Source organism: Cornus florida, unplaced genomic scaffold, assembly GCF_030987335.1.
Source record: "Cornus florida cultivar Cherokee Brave unplaced genomic scaffold, ASM3098733v1 CherokeeBrave_3.0.0_Hap2_Chr03, whole genome shotgun sequence".
NCBI classification, from domain to species: domain Eukaryota; kingdom Viridiplantae; phylum Streptophyta; class Magnoliopsida; order Cornales; family Cornaceae; genus Cornus; species Cornus florida.
In genome coordinates this window covers 172,534-186,540 of record NW_026775573.1, presented here as the reverse complement: position 1 = coordinate 186,540, position 14,007 = coordinate 172,534, and the positions used below count along the sequence as shown (strand labels likewise).

Genomic DNA, 14,007 nt, shown 5'->3' with positions numbered 1-14,007 from the left:
ATGAGTGTTCCTAGAGTACCACATTAGAATGCTGTTCTTCGAATTATTCGATATCTTAAACAAGCTCCAGGTTTTGGATTACTATATAAACCTAATGGTCATCTTAATGTGACAGGTTTCACAGATGCTGACTGGGCTGGTTCTCCCTCAGATAGGAAATCTACTACAGGCTATTGTACACTTGTTGGTGGAAACCTTGTTACATGGAAAAGTAAGAAGCAAACAGTTGTAGCACGGTCTAGCGCTGAAGCAGAATACAGGGCGATGGCCCATACCTCTAGTGAGTTAACGTGGATTCAACACTTTCTTGAAGAACTTGGGTTAATAGTCAAGACTCCTATTCCACTGCTATGTGATAACCAAGCAGCTATTCACATCGCATCCAATCCGGTTTTTCATGAAAGAACCAAGCACATTAAAGTTGATTGTCACTTCACTCGAGAGAAAATATTGAGTGGAAATATTTCTACTCCATTCGTGAAGTCTGAAGACCAACTAGCTGATATGTTTACTAAGGCTCTTGGTCATAATCGGTTAAAAATAATTTGTTCCAAGCTGGGATTATATGATATATATTCTCCAGCTTGAGGGGGAGTGTTGAAACACTTATATGTATATATGCATTTAGGTTGGGGTCTTATGGTAATTAGATATAGGGTTTGTGGCTGTTATGTAATTAGGCCTTTATTGTATTGTATTGTATATAAACTCTCCTTATGTTTTAGGGTTTGTATAATGAAAATATGAGAAGTTACTTCAGAGGCTCTCTCTTACGGTCTCTCTCTCTCTCTCCGTGTGTGTATTTCTACAATATACATATCTTCATTTTTACAGATTTGATTATTGCCGGAGTTTCCATCAATGAAGGAAAGGATTTTGTGCCCAGCGACCGAATCAATAAGCATATCGGCCATTGGCATAGGATATTCAACATCCAGTCACAATATCTGGCCATTCGTATGAAACCAGCCTTGAGCAAGTGCTCAATTTCTTCTTTAAGGATCACTTCTTTAGACATCCTCCTAGGTGTCTGCTTGAATGGTTGGAACCCAAGTTTGATGGCCAACTTGTGCTCCACCAACTGCCTTGACAAATCAGGCATCTCTGAAGAGTCCCAACCAAAGCTATCTTTGAACTCTGTTAAGAGTTGAAACTAATTTGGCCCTGAACTCTTCATTCACCAGTTTCTTAATGAAGATCGGCCTTGGGTCTTGTTCAGTTCCAAGGTTAATTTCTTCTAGGGGGCCTTGAGGTCATCCAGTTTAGGCGGAGCTGCTTTCAGCTCCTCCATTTGGATAACATTGGCCAATGAAACTTCCCCCTATTCAACTTGACAAACGGCTTCGTCGGCCGTCCTTAACATAAGTATCGTTTCCATCAGGTAGAGCTGCACCTGCCCAAACTAGTTTTGTAGGCCAGCAACCCGTCCTCATATTTAGGGTCTTGCTTCATTGGCAACCTCCTCTTTAGTCATTACCATCGGCAGTGACACTTATGGTAGATTAGGGGCCAATAGTTCACTATGCAACTCAACAAGATCCTTAGGAGTGAGATCTTGGATGATGGTGACCTTACTGGGATTTTTATACTCACCTTGGCCAATCATTCTTGTTGGCCCGATGTCTGGTTTGTATAGGCATCAATGCTGTTTACACTTCCACTAAATGGCTGATTATCAGCCTATACCATTTCGATCTCCTCTACTACCCAAAATGCCAAGAATTGGTGAAGGTAAAAAGCAATTGCTCTATTGGGGTGAAGCTGGTCATGGCCTAGCAAAGCATTATAGGTCGTTGACTCACCCACCATAAAGAATGGGGTCATGGCAGTCTTGCTGCCCACAACAATTTCAAGGGAAAGAACTCCCTTGATATCGGTTGGATCCCTTGTGAAGTTTTTCAACATCATATCAGATGGGAGCAACTCTTCTTCTGTTCATTTGAATTGTTCCATCGCCCTTTTGGGGATCACATTGATGGTGGACCTGTTATCTATGAACACCTTGGACATGGGCTGACCCTCCAAGTGGATATAACGGCCTCAAATGCGTTGTAATCGGCTCAGTTGGTTTCTCGAGCAAAAACTTCATCGGCCACTCGTCCTTATCTATATGGGAACTAGGTTTGGCTTTGATGACCGTGTACATCTACTTCTTTTTTTTTTGATAAGTAAGAAAATTTTATAAGAGCGCTCAAAAGGGGAGCGAAGCCCTAAAGATATGCGCAAGGCCACCAAGGACCTTTAAGCCTTCAAAGAGGCCAAAAAATTGAAAATTTCCTCTAAAGATTTATGATCTCTCCCAGAAACCCAACAAAAAAGGGTGGAAATAATAGAGAATTTAAGAAAAGAAATCGACAACTCCTTCCCATCAAAATATCTTCTATTCCTCTCGAGCCAAATACACCACCACACACAAAGAGGCGTAGCCCTCCAAGCATCCAGAATGTGAGGCCCCACATGGCAAACTCTCCAAGCCTTAATCAACCCTCTAACGGATCCAGGCATAACCCAAAGAATCCCAAACAAGCCAAACATCAAATTCCAGCAGTCTCTAACCATGGTGCAATGGAGGAGAAGGTGATCCACAATTTCCTCATCCTGAAGACACATATAGCAACGATTGACCACTACCTGATTTCTCCTTCTCAAATTATCCTGGGTTAAGATCCTTCCCAGAACAATAGTCCAAGCAAAAAAACCCACCTTGAGAGGAGCCTTAGAGTGCCAAACGGCCTTCCAAGGGAAGCGAGCTCTAGTAACATCCGTGAGGCATTTGAAAAAGGATCTAACCTCAAAACGCCCATGAGAGGTTGCAACCCAGGACCAACAATCAGAAACCCCATCCACAATTCTCTGGCGATACAACTCCTCCAAAAAACGAATGGCCTCCTTAATCTCCCAATCCTGAAACAACCGCCTGAATCGAACATCCCAAACAAGAGTCCTACTATGAAGATGATAACAGTTAACTACCATGGCCTGCCTATCCGTAGCAATCCTAAAAAGTTGAGGAAAAGAAATGGCGAGAGGAGAATCCCCACACCAAACATCCTCCCAAAAACTGATCCTCCTACCATCCCTGATTAAAAAACGAACGTGTTTGGAAAACTCATCCCATCCCTTCCGAATGACTTTCCAAACCCCCACACCTCGAGGGCCACGCACCTCCAGAGAACACCACCCTCCTCTAGACTCCCCAAAACGACAAGCAACAACCCTCCTCCAAAGCCAATGCCTCTCCACACCAAATCTCCACAACCATTTACCAAGGAGAGCCTTATTGAAAGGCACCAGTCTTCTAAGACCTAAACCTCCAAAACGAATTGGCCTGCACACCTGATCCCAACAAACCAGATGAAACTTAAACTCTTCTCCTCTACCCCCCCACAGAAAATTACGCTGCAATCTTTCAATCCTTTCCGCAACTGAAGAGGGAATCTAAAACAGAGAGATAAAATAAGTAGGAAGGCAAGAAAGGGTGCTCTTAATTAGAGTGACCCGACCTCCCTTGGAGAAATACTGCTTCTTCCAACCCACCAACCTCTTCTCAAATCTATCCACCACAGGATCCCGAACCCCAACACATCTTGAAGGGGCCCCCAAAGTCATCCCTAAGTAAGAGATGGGAAAAGAGCCAGTATGACAACCATGAATATCAGCAAATAACTCAATCTCAGGAACCTCTCCCACCGGCACCAAAATGCTTTTGCCCACATTCACCTTAAGGCCAGAAACAACTTGGAACCAGATTAGGACACACCTCAGATATCTAAGCTGGGACACATTCGCATCACAAAGAACCAAAGTGTCATCGGCAAACATCAAATGAGAGACCTCCAACTGGGGAGCAGCATCTCTGCCCACCCGAAAGCCTCTCAAAAACCCCAACTCAGTAGCCTTGCTCATCAATCTGCTAAGGGCATCCATCACAAACAGGAACAAGAAAGGGGAAAGCGGATCCCCTTGTCTCAAACCCCTTGAGCTATAGAAAAAACTGGTAGGAGCACCATTCACAAGAATCGAAAAGCGAGCACTGGAAATACAAATATGGATCCATCTCCTCCACCGATCCCCAAACCCCACCCTCTCCATCAGGTAAAGAAGGGAGTTCCAACTCACATGGTCTTAAGCCTTCTCCAGGTCAAGCTTACACAAAACTCTTGGGACCCTACTATGCAAGCGGGAGTCCACACAATCACTAGCAATAAGAACTGAGTCCAAAATCTGACGACCTCCCACAAAAGCATTATAGAATCAGAGATGACGCCATCCAGGACTTTCCGTAACCTTGAGGCAAGGACCTTGGCAATTAACTTATAAAAACACCCCACCAAACTAATAGGGCGAAAATCCCTAATATCCATAGCCCCCCCTTTCTTCGGAATGAGAGAAATGAAAGTGGCATTTAAGCTCTTCTCAAAAGAGCCCTAAGCGTGGAAAGCATGAAAAGAACCCATCACCTCCCCTCTAACCACCTCCCAGCACTCCAAAAGAAATCTCATGGTAAAACCATCAGGACCTGGGGCTTTATCCCCGTTACAACTCTTCAAAGCAATAAGGACTTCCTCTTCAGAGAAAGGCACCTCCAGACCTGAGCAGTCCTCACCAGAAATAGAGGCAAACTGAAACCCTTCAAGCAAAGGTCTCCACTCAACAGACTCAGTAAACAACTTCTCGTAGAACTCTGAAATGCCCTTGCAGATATCCTTCTTGCAAAGAAGCACCCCTTCCACATGAATCCTCCCTATATAGTTGCCCCTTTTATGAGCATTGGCCAAAATATGAAAAATTTTTGTATTACAATCCCCTCCTTGAGCCACAAAGCTCTAGACTTTTGTCTCCACGAGATCTCCTCCATGATCGCAATCTCAGCAAACTCCGCCTTACACTCCGCCCTCCTAACCTTTAAAGCATCTGCCAGATCCCCTTAACCCTCCATCTTATCAATATCAGCGATCTAAGCCAGAACCCGATTTTTCCTCCACATAAGATTCCCGAAGACCTCTTTGTTCCAAATCTTAATGCTTCCTTTCAAGCGACGCAAATGACTTGCAAACGAATAACTTGGGGTGCCTAACACCCCGAACCCCTCCCACCAAAATCGGACCCTTTCCAAGAAACCCCCAGCCCGAAGCCACATATTCTCAAATCTAAATGGAGAGCGTCTACTCCGCAACCCGCCACAATCTAGCATCAACGGAACATGGTCAGAGATAGGACGAGCCAAAGTAGCTTGCACAACATCAGAAAACATCTCCTCCCACTCCCCAGACACAAGGAACCTGTCAAGCCGAGAAAGAGTGGGGGGAGAACGTCTACTCGACCAAGTAAAAGGCCCTCCCTCCAGAGGCAGATCAATCAACCTACACTCATCAATGAATTCCGAGAAAAGCTCCATATCAGAAGTCCATCTACCCCCCGTCGACCTCTCAAAAGGAGATCGAACAACATTGAAATCCATTCCAACACACCAAGGAAGCATCCATCGTCTTTGAACCTCCCCCAATTTCTCCCAAAGCAGATGACGCACACTATCCTCTGTAGGCCCGTAAACACCAGAAAAAACCCAAGGAACACCATCCTCCACCAAGGAAAACACACAGGATACAGAAAATCTCCCAACAAGAGAATCCACCTTAGACACCCATCTGTTATCCCTCATGATCAAGATGCCACCCGAAGAGCCAACAGCATCCAAAACAATCCACTCCACAAATCTCCTACCCCAAATACGACGCACCAACCTATTCAACGCCGAAGCGAGTTTAGTTTCTTGCAAACACACCACATGACCACCCCCTTTACGAATGACCGACTTCACCACTTTTCGTCTGACCGAGTCATTGAGACCCCGAACATTCCAAGAAAGAATTTGTAGCTTCATAGGGAAACAACAGAATTAGAAAACCCTCCCCTCCTTCCACCATTACTCTCCTTGCCCTATTTCTCCTTTCATATGTGATAAAACCAGTGGGATTTTGCAACACCAAATCACCCACCCCATCCTGTCTTTTTCCCCCACTTCCCCTACCTCCCACCTTTTCCCTTAGCTGAGAATTGAGAACTTCCTGAAACAACCGCATCACCTCATCCTCCCATTCTTAGCCGTAGCTACCACTTCGGCCACATCACTTGCCATAGAGTTTAGCTGGTTTGGTTTGGCCTCCCATTCAAAAGGTAGAGTGTAGATTATGGTTTAACTTATGTTGCAAGAATGGTCATCCACTTTGATTTGTATTATCTCATAATCTTCCTCAGTTCCCATAGTTAAGATCTTCATTTTTGCTCCCTTATTTTACCTCTTTGATCATGAGGTTTTGGATAGGTATGTATGCTCTGCTAATTGGAGCCTCAACTGGCTCGGCTACAGTAATCTTGAGGGTAGGATGAACCGAATTGACAGTGACAACCGGAGGCTCAAACCTTTGAGGTTGTGGCCTTGGGATCTTATCTTCTTAAGGCGCAAAGTACCTTTGCTTCGTTCTGTAGATATCTTGGCTTAGCCTTTGATACCTCCTCTTTTGGGTCCTAGTCATGAAGGCAGGAGGTGTGCGCTCAGCAGGGATTTTTAGGTGATGAGCCCGTTGCCACTGCCTTTGGTTAGAAGAGCTTGACTTTACCATCCTTTGAGGCGGCTTTTCATATGGCAACTCAGACAACTGGGCCAAGTGATGGTCCATATGATAGATAATAGCCTCCCCTGATGAGCTGAGAGCCTCCCTTAGTTCTTTTTCAAGGGTCTCCACATTAGAGGGTAAGCTTTGCACTAGTGGCCGTTTTTCTTCAGCCTTAACTTGGTTGCGCAATTGTTCACCTTATCCGGACCATGCAAGAGTGACTCCAATCATATTGTCGAAGATTATGGGTGGAAAAAGAGTAGATCCCACTCCCATGACTTCCTTGTTCTTCTCAGGGAACTTGAGCACATTCTTATCAATGTGTTCCTGAATAATATTACGAAGCAGAACACAACTAATACTAGAGTGCTTATTGGAATCATGGTACCTTTTATATCATCGGCCTTGAGAAAAACATGGCCATCTGGGAGCTTGATCATCCTGTCTTTGTATATATGATCAAATATTTGCTTGCCTTGGTGATATCAAAGGAATATATCCTTCCTGTCTTAAACTGGTCCCTTTTTATGGTACCATAGGGCATTTGGATTGGCGGAGCTGGTGGATGTTGTACCCTCACCAAAGCCTTGCACTCGTATGGCTTTTTAAAACAGATCTTGGCCGCGCTAACGTTCGGGGAGTCCAGATTGGCCGTTGCCTCTACTGTGCTGTCCATGGTTTCAACACAGTGGACCGTTAGGTTAAGATTCTTGTAGTAAGCCCGAAAAGAGGCATTTTTCTTGTCTTGTTTCTTCTTGAGTATCCTCTCGTATTTAATAGCTCCCAAGGATAACTAGAACAAGTCGGTGTTGAACTTTTTCCTAAGTTTAAGGTTGAGGCCTGAAGTGGCCTTGTAGACATATTCCTTTTCCAGTAGCAACAAATGACACTTGTTTCTTGCCATTTGAAGCGGGCATAAAGGCCTCGACTTTCTCAGAAGACTCTTGGTACATCCTTGAGAGATCTGAGCTGGCGACCTTAGGTTCAATTCTGTAGAATTGGGTATGGAAGGCGTCCTTCATTTGTTTCCAGTTCTGAATACTGTTTCTTGGCAAATTCATGAACCAAGAAAATGCTAAGCCCGTGAGGGAATTGGAAAAGAGTTTCAGTTTTAGCCATTCACTGGCTGTTGCTTTCTCAATCTGACAAGTGCTAGAAATTGTGTCTCAAATTCCTAATTTAGTTAGGTTTTTATTTTGGAGTTGTATTTTATTAGGTAATTCCTTGTTTGGAAAGTCTTGAGCTCCAAGGAATTGTAATCCTTGTCCAACAAGGAATTGACTTGGAACTTTATAAATAGGCACCTAGGTTATAGGTTTAGACTTATGAGATTGAGAGAGATGTAGTCTCATGAAGGAGTTGATGGGTAGGGGTAGTTTAGGTGTTGATAGAGTAGGAAAAACAATGGTGACAGTAGCGAGGAGATAGGCTCGTGAAGTGGTACATAGTGAAGAGGCATGTAAATGGTGTTGGTACTCTAGTGTTATAATAAATCTCTATGAATCATAGTGAAATCTCTTCTCATCCATGGATGTAAGCCGGTTCTGGCCGAACCACGTCATATTTGTGTTTGTGTGTGATTGCTTTGTTGGCTTTTCTTGGATCTTTGTATTTGTGCGCTTTCGCTGCCCCTAACAACAAATAAATCGATTGATGTGCTCAACGGTCGACTGCCTATCGTCTTTTGAAAATGTAGCAAAGACTGGGGTCTTATAGTTTCTGGGGAGGGTCAAACCTTCAATCCATTCTAGATATGTCTTAGTGAACCGGGGCCAATCCATTCTTGGGAGCAAGGCCCCACACTTCTTTTGGATCAGCTTGGTTTTTTGTTCCCTATTTATTATTCCAAGTTATCCTTGGGGCTGATTTTGTGGTTGAGGCGTACAGGGGGTGGGATGATTTATGGCATTAAAGGTGCTTTGGGCCAAACATTTGGCTCATCTTGCCCCCAGCATTGTGGTAATGACCACCATTGTTGCAGTTAAAGTTCAATAGTGGTAGTTCCCCCCCGACCTGCCAGTAACCCCATTGTTACCATGGCTGTTTTGATTTTGCATATGCGGGGGTGGAGCATATCCCATTGTTCCTAAGAACCACGGGCATAGGAGGCATCTGATTTTGACCTTGGTTCCCATTGGGTGGGATTCTTTCTGCAAAGGGACCATTAACCCCTTGATGGGGTGGAGGTTATTGGACCTCACATATGTTGGGGATGTGGGATTCCCCTCCCCCCCCCCGCCGGGTATTTTGTCATTGTTAGCCGCTTTTTGGGCTTGATTCAAGAAATGATCGAAGCGATCATTCATTCTCCCGAGTTTCTAAGAGAAAAGGGTTCGTGGCATTAGTGATAGCGTTCATGCTAGATTGAGCTCTTAGTAATGCCTTAACAATGTTGTTTGTGAATGGGTCACAATGGGCATCAACTAATGACAATCCTACTTTTGTAACAAATAGTCCCACCGCGCATACCAAAAGATGATTGGCTCAAAGTGTGCCTGGTAGCGGTGCACGTGAGTTTTCCTCATTTGTGACCGTTATTGGTCCGATTTGCGGCTAAGCTGGCTGAGGCCGAGCTATGTAATGCCAAGCAAATATTTCTGATGTTACGGTCGCATGGTCCAGTAGACTTTGCCTTACTTGACTTAGACGACTGTGGAGAGCAGAGATGAGCCTCTCATAGGTCCTTGTCATTTCGGCCCTAATCAAAGGGCTCTGTTAACTTAGTAAGTGCTATTTTTGGTATTTTCTTTGTGACAGAGGGATGCCTTACAACTGTTCAAATAAAAGTAAATTTCTCATCATTAACTATAAATAGTAAATGAAGATTAGTTACAAGACTTGGTCGTTACAAGGCTTTCGTCCTAAGTGCAACCTATACCATTAACCAACTGAAAGCTTACTCTAAAATTATAACTTGTAAAGCTGAATTGAAACTAAAACTAAAACTACAACACAAATGGAAAATGTTGAAAGATATAAGAGTTGAAGAGAGAAATCAAACGTGAAGAACATAATAATATAACGTGGTTCAGCCACTAGGACTTATTACATCCATGACACACAAAGCTCAAAGGGATACATCCCTTTCGTTACATTCTCTCTTAATTTTTGTATACAATTATCACCTCTATTTATAGGTGAAAGAATTCAAGTGATAAATATGGAAAATACATTGATGGAGGATTCTTATAATCAATCCCATAAATCACTCCAATCATTCTTCGAATCATAGGGCTAAAATTACTTATATGATATTCTTATATGAATATTTTGTCAAGATTAATTTAAGGATTTCTATAATAATATTCTCCAACACCCCCTTCAAGTTGTTACACGGAGATTTTAACTCTAGTGTCCAACTTGGAACTAAATATGAAGTTGTTGAGAGTCTAAGACAAGTTAATCTGGAGATCCGACACAAGTTGATCCAAATATTCGAGATTAGACGAGTTGATCCGGAGATCCAAAACGAGCTGATCCGAAAATCCGAGATTAGTAGAGTATAGAGTAGAGTATGATAAATCTGCTCTGATACAATGTTGAAAGATATAAAAGTTGAAGAGAGAAATCAAACATGAAGAACACAATAATATAACGTGGTTCAGCCACTAGGACTTGCATCATGACACATAAAGCTCAAAGGGCTACATTCCTTTCATTACATTCTCTCTATTTTTTTTTTGATAAGTAAAATTTATTAAAAAATGCTCAAAAGGGGAGCGAATCCCAAGGACAATCAGAAGGCCAAAAGAGCCTCAAACCTTTAAAGAGGCCAAAAAAACAATAATCTCCTCTACAGATATAAAATCTCTCCCTGAAACCCAACAAAAAAGGGTGGAAGTAATAGAGAACTTAAGCATAGAGATAGGCTTTTCCTTTCCATCGAAATATCTCCGATTTCTCTGAAGCCAAATGCTCCACCAAACACAAAGAGGTGTAGCCCTCCAAGCGTCCCGAATGAGAGCCCCCACTGAAAATCCTCTCCAAGCCTCAGTTATCCCTCTAGCGGATCTAGGCATAACCCACGGGATCCCAAACAACCTAAGCATCAAATCCCAACAGCCCCTAGTCATGCTGCAATGAAGCAGAAGGTGATCAACGGTCTCCTCATCTCGCAAGCACAAATAACATCGGTTAACCACCACCTGATTCCTCCTCCTCAAATTATCCTGGGTCAAAATCCTACCTAAGATAAAAGTCCAAGCAAAGAAGGCCACCTTGAGGGGAGCCTTGGAGCGCCAAATAGACTTCCAAGGGAAATGGCCTCCAGAACATTAAGACACCTGAAAAAGGACCTCACCTTAAAGCGACCTTGAGGGTTAGGATTCTAAAGCCAACAATCAGAATCCCCAACTGAAATCGTCTGTCGATACAATAACTCCAAAAAACGGGTGACCTCTTTAATTTCCCAGTCCTGAAAGTGCCTCCTAAACTGAACATCCCAAGTCAATCTCCCGTTATCAAGATGATAACAGTCAACCACCAAGGCCTGCCTATGGGAAGCAATCCTACAGAGCCGTGGGAAAGCGAGCGTAAGAGGAAGCTCCACACACCAAAGATCCTCCCAAAATCTGATCCTCCTACCATCCCTGATTCGAAAAGGAACATGTTTATAGAAATCATCCCACCCCTTTCGAATGCCAGTCCAAACCCCCACCCCCTAGGACCACGCACCACAAGAGAACTCCACCTTCCACTGCTCTCCCCAAATTTGTGCGCAATAACCCTCCTCCAGAGCCAACGCCTCTCCACCCCAAACCTCCAAAGCCATTTCCCAAGGAGAGCCTTATTAAAAGGCAACAACCTCCTAATCCCTAAGCCACCTTTTCGAATTGGACAGCACACTTGCTCCTAACGAACCAAGTGAAACTTGAACTCCTTTCCCTTCCCCCCCCCCCCCCCCCCCCTAAAAAAAAAATTGCGCTGCAATCTCTCAATCCTCTCAGCCACAAAGGAAGGAATCTAAAAGAGAGATGAAATAAGTGGGGAGGCAAGAAAGGGTGCTCTTAATCAGAGTGACCCGATCCCCCTTCGAGAGATACTGCTTCTTCCAACCCACCAGCCTCCTCTCAAATCTATCCACAACCGGATCCCAACTCCCCACACATCTCGAAGGAGCACCCAGGGGCAACCTTAAGTAAGAGATGGGAAATGAGCTAGTGCGGCATCCAAGAATCTGGGCAAACCTCTTAATCTCAGGAACCTCCCCAACCGGCACAAGAACACTCTTTCCGATATTAACCTTTAACCCAGAGACAACTTGGAACCAGACCAAAACGCATCTCAAATATCTCAACTGAGACGCATCAGCATCACAGAGTACTAAAGTATCATTAGCAAACATCAAGTGGGAGATCTCCAACTGACTGGCAGCATCCCCGCCCACCCTAAAGCCTCTCAAAAAACCCAACTCAACTGCCCTCTGAATCAATCTACTAAGGGCCTCCATCACAAAGAGGAACAAGAACGGAGAAATAGGATCCCCTTGTCTCAACCCCCTCGAACTAGAGAAAAAAACCAATCGGAGCTCCATTCACCAGGACTGAGAAGCGAGCACTAGAGATACAAAACAGAATCCATCCCTCCAACGATCCCCAAATCCCATCCTCTCCATCAAGTAGAGTAGGAAACTCCAGCTCACATGATTACACGCCTTCTCGATGTCGAACTTGCACACAACACCCGGAATCCCACTACTAAATCTGGAGTCCACACGTTCACTAGTAATAAGAATTGAATCCAAAATCTGATGACCTCCCACAAAAGCATTCTGAGAGTCAGAAATGACACCATCCAAGACCTTCCTCAACCTGGAAACCAAGACTTTAGCAATCAACTTGTAGAAACACCCCACCAAGCTAATAGGGCGAAAATCCCTAACATCCAACGCCTCTCCCTTTTCGGGATGAGAGCAATAAACGTGGCATTCAAGCTCCTCTCAAAAGAGCCCTGAGCATGGAAAGCATGAAAAGTGCCCATCACCTCCTCTCGAACCACCTTCCAGCACTCCGAAAGAAATCTCATGGAAAAACCATTTGGACCTGGACCTGGGGCTTTATACCCATTACAGCTCTTCACTACAGACAAGACTTCCTCTTCAGAAAAAGGCTCCTCCAGAATAGAGCACTCCTCACCCGATATAGAATCAAAATGAAGCCCTGTAAGCAAAGGTTTCCAACCAGCAGATTCAACGAACAACGTCGAAAAGTAATCTGCACAAAACCTTTGCAAATCTCATCCTTCTTAGAAAGCAAAGCAACTCCCCATCCACCCGAATCCTCCCAATGTGATTGCCCCTTCTAATGGCAAGTTTATGAATTTTTTTTTGTGCTGTTGTCCCCCTCCTTGAGCCACAAAGCTCTAGACTTTTGCCTCCACGAAATCTCCTCCATGACAGCAATCTCAGTAAACCCTGCCTGACACTCCACCCTTCTAAGCCTCAAGGAATCTTACGAAATGCCCTGACCCTCCATCCGATCAATCTCAACAATCTCTGAAAAAACCCAATTCTTCCACCAAACCAGATTACTGAAAACCTCTTTATTCCATACCCCTCCCACTAGGATCAAACTCGATCCAAAAAGCCTTCAACTCGAAGCCACATATTCTCAAATTTGAAAGGGGATCTTCTACTACGCAACCCACCACAATCCAACATCAACGGAACATGATCAGATAAAGGGCGAGCCAAGGTAGCCTAAACAACATCCGAGAACTTTTCCTCCCAATCGCTCGACATAAGGAACCTGTCAAGACGAGAGAGAGTAAGAGGTGAACGACCACTAGACCAAGTAAAGGGACCACCCACCAAAGGCAAATCAATCATCCGCGACACATTAATGAACTCCGAGAATGACTTCATGTTTAACATCCATCTCGACCTCTCAAAAGGAGAACGGACAACATTGAAGTCCCCTCCAATACACCAAGGCAACACCCATCTCCTTCGGACCTTTCCCAACTCTTCCCAAAGCAAATGTCGCACACTGTCCTTTGTAGGGCCATAAACACCAGAGAAAACCCAACGAAAACCATCCTCCAACAAAGAGAGAACGCATGAAACAGAGAAACGCCCCACCTGAGAGTCCCCCAAAGCAACCCACCTGTTATCCCACAGGATAAGAATACCACCTGTTATCCCACAGGATAAGAATACCACCCGTAGAGCCAATCGCATCCAGAGCAATCCACCCCCCCCCCCCCCCCCCCACACACACACACACAAGCGTTGCATAATCAAGTCCGTCATCGATGCAATCTTAGTTTTTTGCAAACACACAACATGTCCACCCTCTTTACGAATCACCGACTTCACAACTTTTCTTCTCTCTGAGTTATTTCCTCCTTTCATAAGTAACGACATCAATGGAACTCCGCACCTCCCTCTCCT

General features: G+C 44.3%; 1 protein-coding gene across 4 annotated transcripts in view; it reads left to right on the top strand.

Moving 5' to 3' along the window:
* The window catches only part of LOC132298869 (probable protein S-acyltransferase 12), a 50,828-nt gene that overhangs the window by 14,765 nt on the left and 22,056 nt on the right, over positions 1–14,007 (top strand). For 2 of the 4 annotated variants that reach the window (XR_009479979.1, XM_059795202.1), the window contains exon 3: positions 116–280. The exons of 1 other annotated variant lie outside the window; for it this stretch is intronic. Coding sequence is in view for 2 of the 3 variants with exons in the window: in XM_059795202.1 (XP_059651185.1) it covers positions 116–280 (165 nt within the window). In the remaining variant the exon portion in view is untranslated. Of the gene's footprint in view, positions 1–115; positions 760–14,007 lie in introns of those variants that run through there. One more of the 4 variants, XM_059795204.1, reaches the window with a different exon arrangement.